This window comes from Paramisgurnus dabryanus, chromosome 13 (assembly GCF_030506205.2).
Source record: "Paramisgurnus dabryanus chromosome 13, PD_genome_1.1, whole genome shotgun sequence".
In the NCBI taxonomy this organism is placed as follows: domain Eukaryota; kingdom Metazoa; phylum Chordata; class Actinopteri; order Cypriniformes; family Cobitidae; genus Paramisgurnus; species Paramisgurnus dabryanus.
Genome location: NC_133349.1, coordinates 25,967,087 through 25,993,058, shown reverse-complemented (window position 1 = coordinate 25,993,058; position 25,972 = coordinate 25,967,087). Strand labels below are relative to the sequence as shown.

At 40.2% G+C, this 25,972-nt stretch overlaps 1 protein-coding gene across 7 annotated transcripts in view; it reads left to right on the top strand.

Moving 5' to 3' along the window:
• Positions 1 to 25,972, top strand: part of grb10b (growth factor receptor-bound protein 10b) — an 83,423-nt gene that overhangs the window by 11,791 nt on the left and 45,660 nt on the right. For 4 of the 7 annotated variants that reach the window (XM_065246235.2, XM_065246234.2, XM_065246241.2 and 1 more), the window contains exons 2-4: positions 10,134 to 10,249; positions 17,005 to 17,097; positions 25,379 to 25,571. In XM_065246235.2, coding sequence (XP_065102307.2) covers positions 10,134 to 10,249; positions 17,005 to 17,097; positions 25,379 to 25,571 — 402 coding nt within the window. Of the gene's footprint in view, positions 1 to 10,133; positions 10,250 to 17,000; positions 17,098 to 25,378; positions 25,572 to 25,972 lie in introns of all 7 variants that reach the window. The other 3 variants (XM_065246236.2, XM_065246238.2, XM_065246237.2) reach the window with 1 other exon arrangement.

The window sequence follows — 25,972 nt, the reverse complement described above, 5'->3', positions numbered from 1 at the left end:
ACTGTTCCTGCTCCGTGTCACGGATGAGTACGAGGCAAATGTACAGATGCTTTTGGGAAGAATTGAGTTTGGGATTGTGTAATACGGCAGGCTGCCATCCACCCTCCCCTCTTGCAGAAACCCTTACATTACGCAGTGGTTTTGTGGACTCTGACAACCACACAGAGAGGTTTAAACTGGAACTGAAGAAGACACTGGTGGAAATGTGTCACCAATCTAAAGTACCAGTGTGCCAATGTGATTGCAATCGCTTATGAAAACGAGATTTATTATCTGATCATTCTTTGGATGGTTATTCATAGATAATTTTTTATTGGAGATTTAGATCACCTGTTTATGTAAGCCTTCAGTATAATAAAGGTGTGTTGATGCCCCTGGACTTTTTATTAATTTAGTAATAGTCAAGCCAAGCCACTTGTGGTCAGATTTAATGAATGGTGCAAATTAGCGCAAGAGTACAATTCCAAAAACGCGCCCATGGGAGTGGTAATATTTGCGGGTTATTTACTAAAAAGTTGCCAATTACATAACACAGGCACAACAGCTGATTTCCATAATGACCAACGCAATCTACTAAGAGCAGTGCAAATTAGTTCAGGGGTGCAAATAAGCAGAGCTGATGATCTTGCAGGTGCAGGGGATCTACTTACGCCTGATGTGCTTGAGTTCAGCACCACGGACATCCCAACTGAAAATTTGGGGTGTGAAATCCCAGCTAACAAAGCCATAGTACACTAAAAAGAACAGTATATATCAAAGGAAGATATTTTGAGGAATGTTTACAACCAAACCAATCGAAGGCCCCATTGACTTCCAAAGTAGGAAAAATCAATACCATGGAAGTCAATAGGGTTTTTGGTTGCAAACATTACTCAAAATATCTTCCTTTGTGTTCATCAGGACAAAGAAATTGATACAGGTTTGTAACAACATGAGAGTGAGTAAATGATGAGTATCCCTTTAACATCCATCATTGGTCTTCAGCTTGAAACCTAAAGGTCTCCAAAGAGGACTGTTAGTCCAGTTTCAATAAGGATTTACTTTAAATAGCTGGTGGCTGGTGGTGTTTCTGGATTTGGCATTGGGCTGTTTACACTTGGTATTAAGATGTGTTTTCATCGATCGGATCACAAGTGGACGAGAGAGACACATTACGTTTACACCTGGTATTTAAATCCGTCTCTTTTGTCCACTTTCGATCGCTTCTGTCCTGAATACTGTGAGGGGGTGGTCTGTGAGACGGTGGGCGAGTCTCTCTGCTGTCATTCAAACGCGAGCGGGAGTAATTATGAGTTTATATGGATGCAAACTAATATTATGTTGGAGTCCGCTGCTTGTTTAGCAAGTATACATGCTGCACAGTGTTTTGTACATTTTTTTTTTTTGGAGCTTTCTCTGAATTTTCAGCGCAATTGATGAAATAGGATCGCGCAACTTTCACGCTTTAGAAACGAAACTACGGAGAACACCCGCAGTAGTTTTATCAATGAAAGGCTAAAAATAGCGCTGTTCACCGTATGTTCACGCCGGAAGTCAAAAAAGACGTAAAACTAAAATGGGCGGAGAGAAGGCGGTCGCGTGTGGCTGTTCGAACACATTCAACCACATATGCGTTCCGCAACTCCAAAGCGATCCGATCGAAAGTGGTTTCGATTACCTCTGGATGTGGTTGAAAGTGGTCGAAAGTGGACGAGCTCAAAACGTTTTGAACACCGTTTACACCTGGCATTAACGTCGTCCACTTGTGATCCGATCGACGAAAACGCATGTTAATGCCAAGTGTAAACAGCCTCTTACAGTCCTCTCTCAATCTGTTGTTTGGTCTGTAGTTAATAATGGAAAATGCAGTGCAAGTCTAAAATCCTAGAAATGAGTACAGCAGAATACTGGCTGCTTGACTTCACTCTTGTTTATTTAAACAAATTATAGACAACATATTGAAGAATGTTTTTGTATCCAGGACAAATCCAATTTAGCACATAATTGAAATCTGGTTGGCAAATGTAAACAACACAATCCGATTTATACCACACTTTATTTAAAATGCATTTCTGGAGATATTTTTCAGTGTCAGAATTGTAAAGACATTTTCCCCCAAATGTAATGAAACCTCTCATAATTCACTTACCTTTATTCTATCCTCTATGATTATGTTTTCTTTCTTCAGTTGAATGCAAGCAATGTTATCTTCTCATATATTTGAGCCAACATAGTAAAGTACACACATCTATCATTAAAGTAATCTATATGGTGGTGCCAGGGGGCCTAGTTTTATGACATTTAAAAATAATAATAATCATAAATTTAGTGTAATTAAACTTCAGAATAATTGGCTACTAAGCAATATCACTACATTGTATAATTTAATATGCTTTGGTTCATTTTAATACTAAATTTTAAGATCGTTTTATATCATAAATATTCTTTGGTGGGACGCACAAGGGGATGCAAGCTACACAAGGGCGGTACACAGCAAAAAGTTTGAGAACCACTGGCTTATTTTGATCGATACACTGCTTTTCTTTTTTAAATACAATTTTCTTTTAAACGTAAATTTTTTTACAATGGGAGGGCCCATAGTTGCTACATTTTTTTACATTTTGAATGTTTTGCTGTCTAAGAGCTTTGCACTTTTGATATTTTAAGATTTCTAAATGGGATGTCATCCCATGTGACATGACTTGTTAAGGAGAGGTGTGCTATATATATTTAAAAGGGATTATACTTGTGATTTTTGGCTTGTTGGAAAATAACGTAGGTAAAATAAAGCCCATGAAAGTGGGACCTGAGCCATACATTGAGGACAATGGTGTGTACATACCAAACGCGAGTTGAATATGCGCACCGCGTTAGTCGTTTTAGATTTATTTGTGGGATAATTTTTTTCAACATCATTTGCACAAATGAAAACAATGTTCTCCCTCTATTTTCTTATACAATTGGACATGTCTAACCAAATAAGCTCTTCACTGATTGGCTTGCTTGACAGTGCATCATGCGAACTTGAAATTCCAATTCAAACCATTTGCTTTGCATGGAGCGAATTTGCGTCTTTTTGCATCTTTGCATTGACTTAATATGTAATGTATTTGTGCAATTACATTTACTCTTTATGTGTATACTCTCAGAAATAAAGGTACAAAAGTTGTCAATAGGATGGGATATCTTTTGAAAAGGTACCATTTTGGTAAAAATATGCGATGCGCACGTGTTGATCGCCGGCTCTCCTGATTTTACCAAGTGGTTGATGTCCTCAGGGCAACATTATGTTGACCCTGGGACAACATTTAAATCAGCCAATCAGATTTCAGAAATAAGTTTACAGTTTGAGCTTACAACCAGGATTAGCTGTTTCTAGACCATTGTTTTTCACTTATCATGTCCCTCTGGTTTTAGGGTTTGGTTATGGTTAGGGTTAGGGTTTGGGGTGGGTTTAGGTTTTATTTCGAAAAATGTTGTCCTTAGGTCAACACAATATGTTGCCCTGAGGACATCTCTCACTTGGCAAAATCAGTTTGAGCGTTGATCATCTGTGTACACATACGAGTCAAATAAACTATACTTTCAAGGCTGTGCATTCGACGGTCTGCGTACGTTCGTGTACACATAAAAACAGACTACACTCCTGCTGAATGCCTAAATGTAATGTAGATAAAAGGTTCTTGAAATCCAGAAACTGTGTCCAGTAAGTTTCAAAATGGTGAATCAACAGAAAAAGCCATACGTTTTAGTTCCCTTTCAGTCGGTCACTACGACGTCACGTCGTGACCGACGAATTGGGAACCGCTTCGCGGGTGACCTATCTGCTTCGAGAAACCTTTAAAACGCCAATGAACTTGGCATGCAGATAATTGCATCTGCCGGCGCCGCCCCGCCGCACAGGTATTTAATGAGCGGCAGGTGCAGTTATCAAATCAGCTTTTTAGCTTCGAAAGCTGGCAGACTGACTGCTCACGAGAAGCTACTCTCTGCTCTTTGGAGAACTCTGCGTGTTTGATTTGGTTGGGCAAAGGCATTTCAGCGGAGGCTCGCGGGTGTTCCACCTCTCTTTTTAATTTTTTTTTTTTCTCACTCTTAGTTGAGTGTGTGCGTAGCCGTTCCCCTGTGTGCTTCATCAACATCAGCACATTAAAAGAGTGTTTCCTCTAAAAGAGTATTGCGGTGTTCTGCGTCTTTTTAAAGACAGCATTTCACTTGCACTGAGGCAGGAGCGTCTTTTTAAAGATGTCTTTCTGTCCGTGTTTCTGGATGCGGCAAATGTATGGGTCCCCGGGTGGCCACGATCGTCCTCTCTCGTGCGCAAGAGTGCATGCTGAGGCGGCGTTCGTGGAGGGTTCATACTCCTAAGAGAGCGTGAACCTCTTGGATGGCGGAGACGGGTTTCGTACCTCCGGGAACGTCACCCCCTTTTTTCCGTTGCGGAGCCCCGTTAAAGGTGCGGTGGCAAAACTCCGGAAATCTTATCTCCGTATAAACGGTGCTGAATCGGTTAGCTGGTTCGTCCAGTGACTCTCAGCACCCCCATCCACAGCCAGAGGTGCCGTAAGAGACGGGTGGCGCGTGTTCTACGTGCTCTCGTCCTCTTTCAGTCCTCACGAGGATTCTATGTCTGTCACAGCATCGGAGAGGGGGTCGTCTATTCGGTCGCCGACTCGGACCCACTCCCGCCTTCGGGTTGGGTAGGGGCTCCCGTGCTCGACCCCGAGTGGCGGCCATGTACGCTCGGGAGCGCGGAGACGGTCTGTGTGGAGCGGAGAGCTCCTCCCCCACCCGCACCGTCCCGCCTAGATGATTGGCACTTCAGGACTGCAAGAACAGCCCCAACCTTCTGTGCCTTTCTTCCCGGGGTGCATGTTGGTTGACACGGTCGTGGAAAACTCGTTTTCCTCCCGGAACCGACCGTTCAGCCATCACCTCTCACCTCTCCTGACGGCGGGGCCGCTAAGGGTTATGCTGCTCCAAGAGACCAGCCTCCCTCCCCTCACAGACCCACGGGCTTGTGAGAGGCGGCCTCTGCCGTGCGCGCCATGGCGCGATGCAGGTCCGCCAGGCTACGGCACTGAAGGATCTGCACAGGCGAGGTCACGGTTCGGCAACTAAAGAATCCTGTGTGGCTCTGACCTGGCGCTACGAGCGACTGGGTTCACCCCACAGGCCGCCGGACGTGGTATGCCCACCCCCCGGTGGTCCAGGGACGCCATCTCTGGTTGTGTCTTGCGGGCATTAAGTAGGTCATTAATAATCGCCCTAATGTTCCTTTTTAGACCAGCCATTTCGGCGACGCGGCTGAGAGTGTCCAACAATGATCGGCCGCTTTAGAGCAGACTGAGGCTTCATGCCACGTCGGAGCCTAGCTGCCCCCTCCGTTACGTCAGTATATTGGTCTGCTTTCCGCCGAGGGTGTCCTGCTACGGCTTTTTTCGTTCCTTCATCCCGGCAGCTCTGAGGAACCTGTCGTAAGCTGCTCACCCGCCCACTCAGCCCGCTACAAAGATGGAAAATGAAACTTAGCGGCTCTGAGTCGGGCGACCTGAAGATGGAGAGGATCGCTCGTCAGGAGATGGTGAAAACATCACTCTCCCCCCCACCCCGTAGGAGGGCCGGGTGGGGAATCCTTGGTTTCGTTTTGTGTTCCGCCGACTTCAATCGGCACCCACTAACCTCAAAGAGCGAATTCCTCTTCTTTCTCCAGGTCCCCGGAGGCATATAGGAGCTTCGGACGGGCTCAAAACCCTACGTTCTCCTCTTCCTCATTCGCCAGCGGATGTATCGAGCGGGACATCTACAAGGGAGCCCCTTTGCTCAGCATCCATCAGCGGTTTCGGGTGAGTGTTTCATTACACACAACATCTCACAATGCGGCCAAAGAGCACGCGTCGTTGAGTTCCCCGTCTCCGCTCGCCACGGGTACACATCGTGCCGTTAATTTCCTCTCGCTCGGTATCTGGGGGCCTGGAAAGAGCTTCCCAGCCCGTCGCGTTGGCTTTTACGCACGATCCGTCTCGGTTATACATTCAATGTGCCCGGCTACCTCTCAAATATTCAGGCTTCACCACGTTGAAGGCTGCCGATGCGCACGTACTGCGTGCGGAAGATTGCTGTCCTATTGGCGAAGGACGCGAGCGAGCCGGTCCCTCCAGCCGAGATAAAGTCGGGGCTTTACAGCCCTTACTCCATTGTACCCAAGAAGAGTGGCGGGTTGCGTCCGATCCTAGATCTGCGTACTGAGTCGAGAATTCACAGAATTCACATTCACAGAATGCTGTTCAAAATGTTTACGCAGAGGAGCATATTTTAATGCATCCGCCCCCAGGATTGGGTTGCAGCCTTCAACCTGAAGGACGCGTACTTTCATGTCTCCATACTTCCCCGACACAGGCCGTTTCTCTGCTTTGTGTTCGAGGGGTGGGCATATCAGTACAAAGTCTCACCGTTCGGGCTTCTCTCTCTCTCCCTGTGTCTTCACGAAAGTTGCGGAGGGCGCACTGCAGCCCCTGAGAGAGAGAGAGCGGTGTTTGCCTTTTGGCGTATTGGCTCATAATAGCTCAGTTTCGTCAGATGCTGTGCACACACATAAATCGTGTACTTAAACACCTCGCTCGTCTCGGTCTTCAGGTAAACTGGGAAAAGAGTAAACTTTGCCCCGTGCAGAGGATCTCTTTTCTCGGAATATAACGGGATTTGGTCGATTTAACAACACGTCTCATAGAAGCGCGTGTTCAGTCAATTCTGACTTGCCTAAACATTTAAAGGCAGGGTTGCGGTTCCACTAAAATAATTTTAAAAAAACTTCTGGGGCATATGGCAGTAGCTGCGGCTGTGACACCGCTCGGGCTGCTCCATATGAGACCGCTTCAGTGTTGGCTTTATGACCGAGTCCCGAGGAGAGCGTGGCTCACCGGCTTTCACAGTATTATAATTACATCGAGATGCCGTCACACTTTCACCCCGTGGTCAGACCCAGCGGTTCTCAGGGTGTGGATGCCACTGAGATAGGTCTCCAGGCATGCTATTGTTGGCAAAAATGTCTCTACAACGGGGTGGGGAGCTACGTACGGCGGGCTCGTCGCTTCGGGGGTCTGGTCGACATTCCAGCGACATTGGCATAAATTGCCTCGAGCTGTGCACTGTATATCTTGCGCTCGTCCGTTTCATCAACGCGATTCGATGCTTAAGATGTATTAGTGCGCACCGACAAAACTGCGGCTGTAGCGTATATCTATCGCCAAGGCGGTCTGCGCTCTCGTCACCTGTCGCATCTCGCCCGTCTCTCCTCTTCTGGAGTCAGAAGTATCTGAGGTCTCTTCGTGCCATTCACATATCGGGGTCGCTGAACACAGCGGCAGACGCGCTCTCACGAGCAGCGCGCCCCGGCGAGTGGCGGCTCCACCCCCGGTCGGTTCAGCTGTTTTGGAAATGTTTCGGCAGAGCAGTTAGATCTGTTTGCTTCTTCAGAGACAACCCATTGTCGCCTGTTTTATTCATTATCCGATGGAACACTCGGCGTGAATGCACTGGCACACAGCTGGCCGCGGGGTTTCCCCCCAGTAAGCTTTATTGCGCAGACACTGTGCAAGTCAGGGAGGACGAGGAGCGCATTCTATTAGTTGCGCCGTACCGGACAACTAGGAATTGGTTTAACAGAATTCACTCTCCTCGCGACAGTCCCTCCCTGGCTGATTCCCTGGCACATTATGGCACCCTCGCCCCGATCTGTGGAACCTCCATGTGTGGTCTCTGGACGGGGCGCGGAGGTTTTAGGTGATTTACCCCAGGCGGTATCTAACACCATCACTGTAGCGCGAGCGCCGTCTACGAGGCAGGCGTATACGCTGAAATGGAACCTGTTTGTTGTATGGTGTACTTCTCAACGAGAGGACCCCCGGGAATGCTCGATCAGTATTGTGCTTTTATATCTCCAGCACCGCTTGGAGAAGACACTTATCATTAAAATAGATATCGCGGCAATATCCGCGCATCACGTACCCATAGACGGTAGATCTGTGGGTCAGCACGATCTGGTCATTAGGTTTTTAAGAGGTGCACGGAGGCTGAATCCTTCGCGCCCTCCCTCTATTCCTCCTTGGGACTTGTCCATGGTGCTGAAAGCCCTTCAGGACTGCCCTTTCGAGCCTCTGCGGACTGTGAGCGTCAGGTTTCTCACTATGAAAACTTTGACGCTCCTCGCATTGGCTTCTATTAAAAGGATAGGGGATCTTCATGCATTTTCGGTCAACGATTCGTGCCTTCAGTTCGGACCGGTTGAATCCAGCGTTACACTAAGACCCCGGCCGGGCTACGTGCCTAAAGTTCCCACCACTCCCTTTAGAGATCACGTGGTGAATTTACAAGCGCTGCCTTTGGAGCAGGCAGACCCAGCCATGGCTTTGTTATGTCCTGTGCGTGCATTACGTGTGTATGTGGATTGCATTCAAAGCTTTCGGACCTCAGAACAGCTCTCTGTCTGTTACGGTGGTCAGCAGAAAGGGAAAGCTGTCACTAAACAGAGGATGTCTCATTGGATTGTAGACACAATCGCCCTGGCTTATGAAAAACAGGGCATTCCTTGCCCTTTTGGGTTGAGAGCCCATTCAACCAGAAGCGTGGCTTCATCTTGGGCTTTGGCTCGTGGTTCCTCACTTTCAGATATTTGTAGAGCTGTTGGCTGGGCGACACCTAATACGTTCACTAGATTCTATAGTGTTCGTGTTGAGCCGGTATCCTCTCGAGTTCTCTCGTCAGATCAGTGAGTACATCGAGGAACGGCTCCTGTGTCGGCTTGGTGCCTTTCTTTTCGGTGCTGCACGACCGCACCATTATGGAAGGCAGTTAAGGCAAAAACGTTACAAAAAGCTGTTTTTTGTCTCCTCCACCGCTTGGTGGCCGATGTTGCGGAGCATCGGCTGCCAGCCTCTCACTAGATGTATCCTTGACTATCTGGGTGAGGCTAGCGCCCACATTGCGCCCCCTAGTGGTTTCTTTGTGAGTATTTCCGTGGAAAGTTTCTGATTTACCATGTTTCCCTTAGCGGAGTTCGTTCCGCGCCTCTCTAGTGTTGCTAAGAGAGTGTATTTTTTATAGACCTCGTGTCTTTTTATCCATCACCTTAGTGGTAGACCCCTAGAGGGTTTTCTTTCCGCAGCGATCTTAGTCCCGCCTGACGAGTTCGCTTCCCAGTTCGCCTAGTCACTATCGTGGGTTAAGGAACAAGTAGTGACCGGCCTCTGCTTCAACCCCATTTCCGTTCCCTTAAAGAGGAGAGTCGGAGGGTTTATGCAGGCACTGGAAGGGTCAGCTTCAGTGGCGCTTTGGTAGGGATTCCCAATTCGTCGGTCACGACGTGACGTCGTAGTGACCGACTGAAAGGGAACGTCTCGGTTACATATGTAACCCTCGTTCCCTGAAGGAAGGGAACGGAGACGTCACGTCCCGTCGCCACAGTTTGCTGTTCCACTGCTGATATCGGCCGGACCCTTTCCTTCTGTCCAGCTTTCTCAGCAAAAAATAGCTGATTTGATAACTGCACCTGCCGCTCATTAAATACCTGTGCGGCGGGGCGGCGCCGGCAGATGCAATTATCTGCATGCCAAGTTCATTGGCGTTTTAAAGGTTTCTCGAAGCAGATAGGTCACCCGCGAAGCGGTTCCCAATTCGTCGGTCACGACGTGACGTCTCCGTTCCCTTCCTTCAGGGAACGAGGGTTACATATGTAACCGAGACGTTTCCTACAGGACATAATTTTACCCTCCAAAAATAAGATCCCATTATATGAGTGAATATGCAATTTTGGGCTCAGTGGAAATGTTTGCAATTGGAGGGCCATATGATCTGCTTTTTTTGGCTCATCGCAAGTCAAGACGCTTTTCCAATGTCTTCAATTTCTTCAAGAGAACGATCTAACTGGTCTGTGTATGTACATTATGTTGTAACTGCACGATTGGTCAGCTTTAGATTCTGTATTCCCCTCAATGTTTTTCTCAATGTTGTTTACTGACCCTGTAGGACTATTTGGGTTAAGAAGTGCTCTGTGCTATTTGGTAATAGCCACTTAGACTCAACTAAGCAATAGATTGCTTTTTACCTTGAAGAAATATTCAATGGAGCTGAGGTCTTTTGTTTTTGTTTCATTTCAGACTCTTTCCTCATCTGTCTGAGGTGAATGTGATATCTGACGGAGAAACATTTTACAACAAGTATTATGGCTGTGGCCGGATGTCCGGATTATTTTCTGCACCATCCAAACTACCAGGTAAACAATATTTATGTTTGTCTTGTTTGATTTTACTTAAAGGGGACATTTCTTTTTTAAGATGTCAAATAAATCTTTGGTGTACCAAGAGTATATATGTTAAGGTTTAGATCAATACCAAATAGATAATTTATTATAGCATGTTAAAGTGGCACTTTGTAAATGTGAGCAAAATACAGGTATGTGTCGTTTTTGGTGTGTTAAATCAACCAGATTACTCTAGAGATGTACTTAAAGATTTATATCACCCAGTATTACACAGTATTTCTTTGATATAAAAATAAGCAAACTAAAAGGAGATGTCATTTATACTTAATTATTGAGCTGTTAAACGATGAATCACAATTAATCACATACAAAATAAAAGTTTGTGTTTTGCATATTTACATATACACAGTGCACAGTATAAATGGATACAACCCCTTTGGAAATTAAGATTTTTCTCCATTTGTCAGTAAATATGAGACCAATTTGCTTTCTTTTTACAAAATAGTTTTATTAAGCATTTATTTTTATTAACAAAAGAGTGAAAGTCTTTCGACCATCTTTCGTATACAAAAAATAACTAATTTAAATCAAATGAGGTGATGCAAAAATGAGTACACCAATATGAATATGTTAGCAAAAAAATTAAGAAAAAATCTTAATTTTCAAAGGGGGTGTACTCATTTATGCTGTGCACTGTATATAATACACAAACATTCATGTGTATATTTAGAAAAAATTTACATTATATTAGTGCTGGGCAAAGATTAATCGCGATTAATCACTTAAAAATAAAAGTGCATTTTTGCGTAAAATATGAGTGTGTGTAATTATTATGCATATATAAATACACAAAACTTCATGTATATATTTAACAAACATTTACATGTGTATATTTATTTAGGTTTGTATATATTCTTTACAAAACATGGATATATAAATAAAAATGTTCTGAAATGTATACACATATATGTGAATGTGTGTGTGCGTGCGCATGCATGCGCGCGTGTGTGTGTGTAATGCATATAAATTATGCAATTATGCAAACACAGACTTTTATTTTGTATGCGATTAATTGTAAAAAATTATCTCTGCATTCCTTTTTATCTCCTCTCATAAACAGTCAATTATAGTAAGAATATATTGCTAAAAAAATATTATTGCAAGCAAGCAGAGTCTTAATTTTAAAAGAATACGAACAGAAGTTTCATATAGTTCATATCAAAATCTCTCACTTTTGATAGCACACTTTGGTATTTAGGCAAGTCTGAGCACAGCAAGTCTATAGACATCTTTGAGATATACCTCTGCAACCTTTCTCAGAAGTTCTCATTGCTATTTATTAATATCATTGCAAAGAACTGGGAGCTGAATTTAGAGAGAGAGAGAGAGAGAGAGAGAGAGAGAGAGAGAGAGAGCAGAAAATAAGGAGGGCTTCTGTGTATTTTGAATGTGTCTGTCATGAGCAGTAGATTTAGATTCTGATCATGAATGAAGACGGAGGGTCGGTGAATGGCTATGGCATCAGAGTGCATTCCTTTCAGCTGAACGCATTGGATTCACATGGTGTAACCTGACATAAGAGCATCTAAACTCACTGGCTGGATTAACCGGCTGCTTGCGAGGGGCTCTCTTTGGCATTGTCTGCATTCACGTGCAACGGTTACTGGGAAATATCAGTCAGGCCCATCGGGAGCTGGAATTGGTACAGCACGTCTTCTGGTGTCAGCCCTACACCATTTTATCATTCAAGACACTCAAATGAATTAGTCGTTTCAGTGATGCCTGTCAAGGAACGTTTATGTAAAGGTGTTTCTTCAACCATAGGCACTCCACGTATGTCTCAAGGGTTGTTTATTACTCAAACAAGCCGATTTTTTGCTATGAGGGTCACCATCGCAGCTAGCGAAAAATAACACAATTTTTTCAGCACTCTTTTGCCTTTTTACCTTGAATAATCATTTATTTATGCTACTTTTCAAATGATTTTGTAGGTATAGACTTTATTTTTTGATACTAGTACAAGACACTAGTATTTATCTTTGAAGAAAATATATCCTATTATATAGATTATGCTTAGAAAGATCCAGCACCCATAACTGTTTTTCTGAAGTTTTTTGTGTTTGGGAGGATGGGATAGGAAGAGGATTTTGGAAACGGGTAAATAACATGCAGTCGTCCGCAGCATCTGTCGGTGTAAGTCTGGTAAGTAAGTGGGATACTGGGCCGGGCTCCAGGCTTGGCTAACACATGAGGACTGGAGGTCTGCCCAAAGTACTTGGAGGAGAGCTCACTAACTACTGTTTTTAAAGAACTGCTGAACTGGCTTTTATTGAGCTGTGCCTCTCGCCTTTGTGCTCTCAATTAAGATGTTGAGCTAATGTTTGAATTGCTCTTAAAGTGTGAGCCCTCCATTTCTCGATTAGGCTCGGTCTTGAACTGAATGAAAATGTAGCGTTCTGCTATATTATCTGGTTTTCCTGAGCGTAGATACTTGAGGTCTGAATACCAAAGCATTGTGTGAATAGTAAAAGTATGTTAGTTGGGTGTATCTTTAAGTTTTCTTGTATGTACAGATGAACACTGCTGTACTGCTCCAGAAATGTGGGTTTGTCATTTGTTTGCCAGCCATGTGGTTATTAAAGGGCTTGTTGTCAGAGCGCTTCGTTTTTTCAGAGCAGTAAATTTTGAGGCTTTAGTTTTATAGCTGTTTTCGAAGGAAATTAAGAGCAACACATGCTTCCTTGTTCCTGGAAGTCAAAATTCCTTTCTCAGTATTTCTGGAAACTTGAGGATTCGGCATCAGGGCTTTTAAAATTGTGTTGTTTTCTGGAGATGTCAGATTTAGATGTATTGAAATAAAAACACCTTTATGTGGTGAGACCAGACAGTGAAAAAACAACATTAGACTAGCTTTAAGTAGGCAATACAGTATTATATATTAAAAAAAATTGACCCTGAAGCACAAAACCAGACATAAATTGAAATTTATACATCATCTAAATAAATAAATTTTCCATTAATTTATGATTTCTTAGGATAGTAATAATATTAATACAACTATTTGAAAATCTTGAATCTTAGGGTGCAAAAAACATCACCTTTAAAGTTGTCCAAGTGCAACACATATTACTAAGGATAAATATATATTTTTTTATATATTTACAGTAAGAAATTCAGAAAATATTTTACATAATATTCTAACCCTTTTTTTCCATGAAAATTTATCATTTTGACCCATACAATGTACTGTTGGCTATTGCTACAAATTAAGAGTTTGGTTCCAAAACAAGATAACTCCGTTTTTTTATTTTTGTCAAAATATCTTTATTATTATGCTATCATGTTTTATTGTGTTTTATTTGGCAAATTAGTTGTATTTTTTATTTATGAAGACTTAAATTAAAACAAGCCAACTGCAGTTCGATATTAATTGGAATGCACAAAAACAAGATTTTGGGAAACAATGAGTTAAACTCATCAAATATAACCTTGCAACTCACATATGATGTTTCTATTATTAGCTGTCATCTTAGCCCCCCTAAAACTAGCAACGCTATCAAACTATTAAAATATATTTCAGAAGTATCATTTTATTTAGAAAAGTATTAATTTATTGTAAATAGTGCACAATGCAGGACAATTTGATGAAAATGGAATAAGAAGCAGTTTAAATGGAGTTTAATTTAATTAGCTGTTTTGTGCATGCATGACAGCCGTGCTTCGCCATTGTGGTACCAGTGATTGAACGTGCTGCACATCACCTGGAGGCAGCGTCAAAATCACTTTTTTAACAGATCATAGGAGGTATTTTAACCACAAAGAATTCACATTTCTCAACCGGAACCTGAGGGTAAATCATCCGTCTTTTGAAGACTGCTTTGAAATCTTCTTTGCATGCTTCTTTAAGTAGTATAGATGATTCCTAGTAAATATTATTCATGTTTCATGACATTATGGCTGTTGGTTTCAGCCTTAATACTGTACATCCAGACATCAGAATAAAGCAATAACCGGAAAATGGGATATGTACACCCATAGATAGCCCAAAATTAGCAATTTTTACTAAAAATTGGCCTTGTTTTGTAAATGAATGTTTGAGATAGACGAGAAGTTGTGGTTTAAAAGTGCATATTTTTTATTTTTCTCGTCAAAAATGACAATCGTTTCGCTAGATAAGACCCTTATGCCTCGTTTGGGATCGTTTGAAACTCTGTTGCAAAAAACTGTTAAGTGTTGAGTTAAGTGTTAAGTGTTGGGTTCCATTAAAGTCCATTAAAATGAGAAAAATCCTGGAATGTTTCCTCCAAAAACATAATTTCTTCTCGACTGAACAAAGAAAGACATGAACATTTTGGATAAAATATTGGTGAGTAAATTATCTGTATTTCTTTTTCAGAAAAAAGAATTTTAAAATCCTTTAAAAGTACACATTTGCACACAAAAAGTTAATCATAGTAAGTCACAGGTACATATTGGTACCACAGAATGCATATTAGTACCTTAAAAGTACCAATTTGGTACCAAATATATACTTATCTGTACCTAATTGGTACATAGCAGGACTTTTTATAAAAACGTACAACCCTGACATCTAGGGACCATTTTTTGACCATTTTTTCTAACAGTGTAGAGTGCTGAGAGAAAAGGCTTATGAAAAGTATTGTGGGATTAACAATCAAAATCAAACAGTGTCGAATGAGAGCCTCAAGTTTCAGTTTGATTAATATTACAATATTGAATTATAACTGTAAATGAATTCTTTAAATGTAATTGTGCCTATGACTTCTTTTGACCAATCCATACTAAAGACAGTGCTCCATACAGTACAGACACAGATTCAATGTTTCCCAAACTAGTTGCACATTAATATTTAATTTCTAACTACAATTTTCCTAATAAATTCTGTAAAATGAACTTGGACATGGGATTTGTGATGATGTTTTTAAACAATAAAAAGGCTTGCAATAGTTGCCCATCTACATAAAAAATTCTGGTTGAAAATTAGTTTGACAAAAAGCATAAGCCGCAACTATTGTTTTCCTCAACGCCATAATCGTAACAAGCAGCACAGATGCATGCGTGCAGCACCCGCAACCGCTGCACATTTACACCAGAAAACGAAACAATCTCCCTCTGGAACATCCAGCAGTAAAACTACTGACGCTCTTCAACCACATCACAGCCAGACTCTGGGTCGTGCGGTCTCGCTCCGTACACCATCTCTAAATGGGAGGGTGTCACAGGACATTCTGTTCCCAGCTCGTGCTGTGAAAGCTCCAATCAGTGCTGAAAGAGATATCCCACAATCCTACATCCCACCACGCACAAACCGAGCTTTTGTTTTGGTACATCGTCCAAGAATTTGAAGTGTTGCCTTTCTGGTAAGAGAGTCGAGAGGCTTTGCTGTGTAACGGGACGAGTGATTGGATTTAGACAGTACAGAGGAACCCCTGGGAATGTGACTCTCAGCTGCCAGCTTTAGATCTTATGACGTCAGTGGCGCGGTCTCAGCTGATCACATGACAAGCCTGTGCATGAACGTTGCTGTTTTTCTTGTGGCATGTAAACATGCCTGTGACCCATCCTGGATACGATGTGGGGCATCTGAGGACAGTGGGAGAGCCTCCTCCCCTGTCCATCATCACACTCAATAATGAAAGTGCTCTCTTTAAAAAAAAAAAGAGGGGGAATCCACATACACTAGTAAAACCTTTTATTTTTAAAAGCGTAGGTTTGAATGCAAAATGCAGATGTAGTCTGTAAAATCGTTTGTGATGAAATTCCTAGATAACATTAGCGATAGAAATGCATCATTTCTACATACAGTACTGTGAAAGAGCCTTAGGCCACTATGCCACCATTAGATTTGTTGTTTTTGCAATGGTAAAGTGACCATATATTATTTCTAAGACTTTTTATCAAAATACAACTGGGGAACCTGCAGGCCCCCTTAAACCAAAATTACATAAGTCTCACTCAAAAAAATGAACTTTCACTTTTGCCAATTTTACTTAATTATGTCATGTTGTGATAACTTAAAAAAATCTATTTAACAATTTGAACTTAATTTAATCTAATTCATTCAACAAAAAAATGTGTCTTGTCAGCTTTATTTAAAACTTTGTTGTTTACCCAACATAACATTGTTGCATAAAAGTAACAAATTTATAAAATCAATACAGACTTGCATCTCATTGGCTGAAGATTTTGCAGTGCATTATGGGTAATTGTTGTTCTGGCACCCTCTTGCAGAAGTGTAGCACTATTAGATAGGTATGTGAGTAATAAGAGGCCAGGTATGAGTCAATGAACTTGTTCTGATATTTTTAAGAACAAAATAAACAATCAAACGGTTTGGATACGATTAAATCCTAATTAAAGGGGGTGGAGTTTATAAAATGGCATTATTCAAAATATTTGTCATCATTAATAAAAAAAATTGTGTACAATTAACTCAATTTTTATTTTAACTAAATAATTGTTTGTTGAGATTACTTAAGCAAATTGCGTGAAACCTGTTGACATAATTATTTTAATTAAACCCAACACTTTTTTTAGTTCTGATTTTAATTCTAATCAAATGACTTCAGTATTTCAGTCTCATTCAAAAAGTTCAAGATGTGCACACTAAAAACTGACCTTTACCTAAATTTTCTATTTGCATTTTAATAAAGAGAACCAAAAAATAATATGTCTGATTATTAAATGTGTGCAAGTGGTGCTTCAAATGTAAAATAAAAGTACTTTTTTTGCTTTGTTCTAGCAAGATACCGTAGATCGGGCTGCCAATCGCAGACAAGCAGATCTGATTGGGCAAGGATTTCAGCCGTCAACCATTCAGAGCTCACCCAGCCATCAAGGTCAGTAAACGTAGGGTGCACTCACATTGCCCGTTTCTCAAACGAAAGGCTGCAGCCTCCGGGAGTCGCATATGCATGCTGCATACTCATAAAGCATATTACAACAATTTACGATTAACTAAGAATAAATGTCAACTTTATAATTGTTAATATTCTGAAATTATGCAAACCAAACCCCCTGGTTCGATTTACCAGTGTGATCACTCCATACCATGTGCCTTGACCCGCTTGCAGAGGTGGGTTAGGGCACGGTTCACTTGTACTCGGGTGTAATCGCAAATCGCGGTTCAATACGCGAGACGTTTAGCCTGGCTAACACCAGACCAGTCTCATAGAGAATGAGACGTAGTCTGGGAACCACATTCTCATTTTCTCATATTTGAGGCATGGTTTACGAATTCCCAGAGCTGTTTATTGGGCGCTACGAATGTCTATCAAATGCGTCTGTATGTAGCTCATAGCCAATCGCTTCAATTATACCAGATGACGCACGTTGAGCGACATAAATTCAAATGTAAATGACTTTTATCGGTGCGTGTGCACACAGCTGAAGGCTATGCAACTAAACCGGTAGCTGTATATTGATATTGTAAAGCAACACAACTTTGTGGCACTGTGACAACCACAGTACAGGCATAATGACAATATGATATTAATAAATACCACTTACCATTTATAGGTTAAATGTTAGACTTATATGCCTAGCAGGTTGGGCCTATAAAACTCTGTGGCTATCATATCTTGCCATATCCAAACATCCTTCTTGGATATGAAATTGTTTAACGCCAAAAGTTGATCTTTTTTAAATAAACTTGTGTTCAAAACTACTTAACACTGTCTAAGGCTGCATCGAAAAGTAACTTTGCGTTTTTTTCTGTCTGGTTCACTTTTTCATACAGTCATACAGTCTTTCCATATTTATCAGTTTTTAACATCTAAATGCGAATGTGAATAGTGCTCATTTTACAACAATTGACACAGTTATTAAGTGTGTACAGGCATGCGTGTGCATACTCGATTTCGGGCGGGGTTCTTTCTCACACGTTTGGACCTAGGCTGGGGGCCGACTCTTGTAGTCGTCCTTTATAGTACTCGCTCATTGTGTTCAAACCAGGATCCATATTCAGGCCTCTTCCACAGTAAACACTCCAGCAGTTCAAAGGCTGGTTTATAAAGACACAGGGTGCCACTCATTAAGCCTTCAACTTAATTGTGCCATACAAAATACAGAGGCCCGATATTTGGAGCATGAGATTTAAGTACAATATCGCCTCAGCATGGGAGGTACAGGCCGAAATGTTTTCCGTAAGTCTGATGCTGTCATTGAAGTAAATGGAGCAGAAATTTCTCATTTACTCCCTGGACTTCTCAGAGTACACTGTGTTTCCTCACAGCTGTGATTACACTCGCTTGTAATATTTCACGATTCAATTTGTCGAGCAGTAAAACGCAGTTACTTAATAAGGACAAGTTGTTTTTCTTGTTAACTTTGTGATTTTGTTTAAATGTTTTGTGATGAACGCACATCATTCTGTTTGACGACGATCATCTGTTAGTAATGAAATCACTAAATGAATGAATGTGTGGAGAAAAAAATTAAAAGCAATGTTCCCATGCCTGTCCCTTGACCTCGCTGGTTTTCATACTCCATTGAAAACAACAAAGTGTGAAAACAAAGGTCTTTGGGAAGTTGGAATGCAGCTAAGAATAGATGAGAAGCGTTTGATGTATATGTCAAGGCCCAGATTTGGCCTGACAATGTGTTGCCGCATTAAAATCTAAATCTTGGGTGATGTTGTTAGGCTTTGCGCTTACAGATTAAAAAATTCTTAGTGTTAAGTGATGTAAAATAGCGTATTACAGTATTTTGTTCATTATGTATAATTAGTATTTTGCTGTAAATGAGATGCTTGTGGAAGTGTATTATTTAACTCTTTCCCCGCCAACGTGTTTTTTTTTTTTTACTTGCCAGCCAGCACCAGCATTTTTTATGATTTTCACAAAAGTTTAACGCCTTCCAGAAAATGTTCTTCTTTAAATATATAAACATACAATATAAAAAAAGTTTCCTTCTACTCTTATTTGTTCTCTTTTTAAATACCACATTTTGAGCAAAAAGCTAAGATAATGGCATTTTTGTAAAGGATTTTACAGATTTAGAGCAATCCTCAAGAAATACACAGAGTTTGAACTGTTTGCCCTAAGGGGTTACTTCCAGGTTTTATAAGTTAGGGTTAGGGTTAGGTGGATAATAGCGGAAATACGGATTCTGGAAAAACTCATAATTGGCAGGGAAAGAGTTAAGATTTTCAGCAGACAAATTACATTTGACAGATGTAAGTACATATTTAGCTTATGTTTTAGCATGTGAGATCTTTCTATTATTCCATATTATAAAAATTATGATTACAACATAGCACTTAAGTAGTGTTGTAGTTTAGACCACCTAAAGTGACCAAGACCAAGTTCAAAGTGTGTCGATACCAAAACTAGACCAAGATTGGAGGGGATGAGACCAAGATCAAACTAAGGCAGGGTGAGAACGAAATCAGATCAGCGCTCCTTAATTTCATCTGAAAGATCCTGATAACCTTAACCCAAAAGTCATAAAAAAGTTAAAATTAAAAGTCATTGCAGAGGTGAATTTTTTTTTTGGTTTCTATGAGCAAACAAATACAAACACTAAGGAGCTGAAATTAACATTCATTGTTTATTTTATATCAAGTTAAAACATTGCAAATTTTTTGTGCACGCAGAATTGCCCAACATTAAAGATACCATAACAATAATAATAATATCCTGTAAATGCCTGAGATATACTGAACTCTTCTGACTTTCTGATTCAAAATATACAAATACATATACTGTATGTATGTATCTGATTAAATAATGTTACAAGATTAATATTTTAAATACTACATTTTGAATAAGAGAAATATTGGATGACAGAAAAATGTTTAATATAAAAACATCTCATATAATTTCATATTATTCATTTTTGAAATATGAACAGTAATTAGGGATGCAACGATACCGATACTGGTATCGGGTATCGGCCTCGATACCACATTTTCTTAAGTACTCGTACTCGTTAAAGGCCCCCGATACCAGGGATCGATACCACGGTCTGAGAAATGTCTATGTTTGAGCGGCGTGTAAGGGGTTAATGCCTCTTGTGTTGTCCAAAGAGGCAGAGTTTACAACAAACTGGAAAACTAGTCCCTTGTTTTTTTTGCTAAATTTTATGACTAAAGCTGTTACCTGTAAATTTAAATCATGTTTTTTATTAAGTACTCGGTATTGGTTTCGGCAAGTACTGAAATGCAAGTACTCGTACTCGTACTCGTATTCCAAAAAAGTGGTATCGGTGCATCCCTTACATTAATACAATAATGTGTTAACACAATAATTATGTAAACAAATATTTATTTATACACAATAATGATATTATCTATATTTTTAGTGATTTATAAAGAAGACCATACATTATTAACCTGAATTGTTATGTTTTGATTACCTTAGATCGGTTTTTTGCACTGCCATGTTTTTACAGTAGCTCTACATGAACAAACTGCAATACAGAGCATGCTATGTCATTATGTTGTCTTAGACGATGTACGGCTACCATAGCTTCTCTATGTGCTTCGAAAGGGAGGGGTGAGCTGTGGCTGAGCCATTTGTTGCAATTCACAATATCACACACAGCACCTTTAACACACAATAATAAATGTAAAGGCAGGGTCCATGATCTGCGAAAGCCAATGTTGATATTCAAAAATCACCTAAACAAACACGGCCATACGTCAATGGAATCCGGACCTTTTTTGATAGACCCGCCCCACACATGCGTAACCCAGGCAACGATGTCGGTTAGTAGACACCACCTTATTGCTGATTGGCTACAAGTGCACAAGTGAAATCATGCACTCCGCCTTTAACAAATAAATCAGACAATGCACCGGCAATTTAGTGATATCATTTCATATGTTAATATAAACAGATTGTGGTCTTGACTGGTCTCGAGATAAAATCCCAAGTTTTCTTGGTCTGACACCGAGACAAGATCACGTACTAGTGCGATCGAGACCAAGACAAGACCTTCAAGATTAGTCTCGATTACAACATCACTACACTAATGTTAAATTAAGTGCTATTATACATTTTTTAACTGAAACATTTTACAAGACTTTTTCTAGATGTAAAATAAATATCTGGTGTCCCACGAGTATGTATGTGAAGTTTTAGCTCATACAGATAATTTATTATAGGATGTTAAAATTGCCACTTTGTAGGTATGAGCAAAATTTTAAATCCTTTAAAATGCAAATGAGCTGATCTCTGCACTAAATTGCAGTGTGGTGGTTGGATAGTGCAGGTTAAGGGGCAGATTATCTCCTTCTGACATCACAAGGGGAGCCAAATGTCAATAAGCTATTTACATGCTTACAGAGAATGGTTTATCAAAACTAAGTTACTGGGTTGTCCCTTTTCACATTTTTTAGGTTGATAGAAGCACTGGTGACCTTAAACATGGAAGAAGTCAGATTTTTATTATATAAGTGCCCTGTGTATGGATTTGTTACTAAAACGACAGAATTGGATCATTGTTTTTTGTTGGAATATTTGTGATTGTGGTACTTATTTTGTTAATCTCTGTAATTTATTAATTATTAGTTTCCAAAAAAAATCTTATTTAGAATTAAAACCTGCTATTGTTTTTTCTGGTTTTCCTTTATGTACACACTCAATCCTTTTTGACTGCTAGATGCAGTTTTACCCAGTTGTTGTTTTTCCATCTATTAAACCAACCACTTAGTTCAGGGTCTTAAGGGTCTTAAACTGAGATTAAAATCAAAATGACACATTTGTTCCAAACCTGTGTTTTGAGTTTTGACCTCAAAACATTATAAATGTCATCCGTATGTATTCCAATGCTCTGCCCAAAAATTGCTTGTGAATTGTGCTCCTGCTATTCCAATGGACTGTAAATGTAAGTAAATATTTCATTTTTGGATATACTATGCCTTACCAATTTTGAAGATATCATGGCCACCTCTCCAAACAGTGTCATAAATCCATTTCCTATACCAAATAATCCAGTAATGACTGTTTTATTTATTCACTGTGTTTCTACCACTCCATCTCCCATCATATGTCCTTCACTCGCCCTCCACCTCCTCTATAGTGCTTATAGTTACACACGCTTGCCATTGGTCCACTTGAAAATGCATTACAGTGTATCCATGAAAAGACCGCCTTCTTTCACATAAACATTCACATGCTTTGTTTGGAGGCCTTTCAGGGGCTCTTTTGAGTCTTTAGCTCTCATGTCTCCTACAGGACACAGCTGTCCAAGCAACTTCTGCTATGACTGTCTCTGTGTGCTTCTGCATTCACCTACAACTGATTTTAACTCAATGGCTTAAATGAACCATTTCAATGTTGATGGAAAACAATATCAAAAATCTTTAGCCTACTTAGCATACAACAAGAGTTAAACCAAGATGGAGACCAAAGCGTTTAAACGTGGCTGAAACACCAGGTGGGCACTTCTTCAGCAAAGGTCTTTGGTTGCTATAAACCTGTTTTGTTGTTGTATGATGTGGCGGTTGCTTGTTGTTGTATTTGTCCCGCCCCTCCTCTACTGTGATTGGACAGCTGAGTGAAAGTGACATTGACAAGCTGAGTGTTAATGACGTAAATGTACTCGGGTAGGAATCATAAAGTGCATCAGCGCTCACCAAGTGTGATGTGTGTCATGTGTGTCCTACTGCGTCCGAATGTGGACCCCATTAACAACCTGTATGCAGCCCTATCATCTTCGGATTACTCAAGAAGAATATTTATACCAAGTGTAAACAGGCTGACATGTGTAATGGTTGTACCATTTTGACAGATTTATATGTGGTGATGTTTTGTAATTCATGATAGCTGCATCATCTGCAGGTCTTATCTGACTGGCCTTTAACAGAGAAATGTAGCTCATAGTGACAAGAACCACTGCAGTGCGCTGATTTAAAGCAAGCAATCTGATAGAAATAGTAGTCTGCATCATATTATTATTAACACTGAAACTAGCTTGTTTTTTTCCTTGTCTTGAAATCAAATGCAATAATAAAATATTTCAAATCATCAATTAAACATCTCTGTTGACTGTTCTGTGATATTCTGGAGATGATGTCATTAGCTGTACTTAGATCAGCAGATTTAATGCAGTGTTCATGTTGTTGCTGAGTCAGATTACATTGTATTCTGCAGTCTCATTCATTTCCGCCTCCAAACCCTCCTCATCTACCCGAACAACATACTAAATTTACATTTTAATGACTTCACTGTAGCTTTCACAAACCCTTTTTCTCTAAAAGTGTCGACACTCAGGCTCGCTGACATCCTGAGGAAACCGTGACTATTCGTTCATATGTTTGCTCTTCTCGGAAGGTGTATCCTGAGGAACATTACTAGTCTTTACCTGTCATACGTCTGACTTCCTCTTAACTTTAAAAGACAAATATTCATTTCTCAGAGCTGCAGTTCAGACTTCATAAAGTAAAGCTGTTGTCATAGCCATCTCCTGTCTGCTTCTGTGCCGTCTGTAAAAGAGGTGAATTTATCTCATCAGATGTTTCGCCTAAACAAACTGTTGTCCAGATGTGTACTACTAGTTACGCCTTAGGGATGCTTTTGTTGAAAATGGACACTGGAGTATGTATTTGTTTGTTTTAGCACACTCTAGTGGACAATCATAAATGTGCTTTATTTCTTGCAGCAGGGATGTAAAGTTATTATAAAGTTATTATACATTATGAGATTATTAATTGTCTGGTTCAGGTTGCATAATGTGAAATGAAATAGAAGTGCAGGCTATTTTGTCATGCTGACAGATCATGTTTAATTGAAATATCACTGAGACCTGTTTGTCAAGATTTCATAACAGAAAGTTTGGGTTCAGAGCGAGGACACTGAAACACATCCCAAACCCTCAGTACTTTTCCCTTAATGTCAACATGCTGTCAACTTTACACAATGTATTCATTTCGCTTCCACAAAATAAACCTTCCTTTTCGTTTGACGTTACCATGTATCCTCCGCAGATTCAACCACTACATTTAACACAATTATTTATAGATAGCCCAGGTGTAAAATTGCTTTTATGTGTAATTTTGGATTTTTTTTTTAAATTTGCTTGTGTTCCAGATGTTATTAGAATGATAGAATTTTCTTTTTTGGGGGGAAAACTATTCCTTTAACCCTATAATGAGCCAAAAAAACCTAGACAAATTCATAAAAGGTGTAACCCACCATTCATTACATTTATCCTGATGTTAGCATGCATTATAAAAGCATGATAAAGGTGTCTCTGTTGAATTTTGGAGGCTTTCTGATTTGTTAGCTGTTTTTGCAGCACACATGTGGTCTGTGTGTCCATGTTATCCATGATGACGTGACTCTACTCTCAACCTCCCCACTAAGCCACAACCTGTCTCTGGTGTGTGTCATTGTATCTCTAGGATCTCTAAGTAGAGAAGGTGCTTACCTGTCTCTATTAATACAAAGGGATCAAATGATTACCTGAAGGGTTTTTCGAAAAAGGTCTTTCAAAGGGCACAGATAACTCAAGCTTTGGGTGAGAAGCGTAAGAAGAGAGGCCTAGAAAAAGAAGACAGTCAGCGTTGGGTGTAACTACTAAGTAATTAGTTACTGTAATTTAATTACTTTATCTTTAAAAAAGTAAAGTAAGGGATTATTCTTATTTTATAAATCCTAGTTTATATATCGTCTAGCAAAATGCACAAAATAAATGTACTTAATAAAATAATGATTTTATAAAATATTTACAGTAGGGTGAATTCAGATAGAGACAGTTTTACAGTCATCTCGATGCCTTAAAGGGACACAAGGCAGCATTTTTATGTGAATAAATCATCTTCGTAAGTCGGTATATGGTTAAATGACTCATTACATGACGAATGAAGACTCTCTCGCCCGCCCCTACCGTCTGTAGGAAGAATACCCCACTTGCAAGTTCGCTGTATCCGACCCGGTGTCCCTCAGTCTCGTATAGTCTTAGATATAGAACGCATTTACTCCCAGACACTAGGGGGAGCTAGTAGAGAAATAATACTCAGACTTGCCTTGTGTGCCTTTAAACTGCACCAATCTATCTGAATTTGTCTTAGCTTTATGTAGCTGTGCTACATTTTGAAAATAATTTTGATAATGCCTTTTAGACATGAACGTATGGTTTAAATGATTAATCTTCTTCTTTTTATGTCCCTATCAGAGGATGACGTGGATCTGGAGGCATTGGTGAATGATATGAACTCTTCCTTTGAGAGTTTGTACACATCCTATAATATGCCGGCTGATTCCGCTCCCCTGCTACACAACGGCCAGACACACAGAGTAACCTGTCACACAAACGCTCCACACCAGAAACTACAGCGATCCCAGCCAATGCACATCCTCGCTGTCAGGTAAACACAAACATACAGCTCTATGTACCCTTTATACAGTACAGTTTTAGATTACATTACAAATCAGGTTTTTTTTTCATTTAAACCCGGAAATAAATGAAGTTTAAAAACAAGTGTAACATTTGTTAAATTTAGATGTCAAATAAAGAAAAAAAAAATTTATTTAATTGTAGGTCATCAATTAAGTTTGAGTAATTTTCTTTGACTTTGACATTGCTTGCATTAAATCGCACAAGGAACTATCAAATCATACTGGGATGTCTTGATGTCATTAAAGGGTTAATTCACCCCAGAATGAAAATTTTGGCATTTATTATTCACCATCATGTCGTTCCACAACTGACTTTTGTTCATCTTCGAAACACAAATGAAGATATTTTTGATGAAATCCAAGAGCCTTC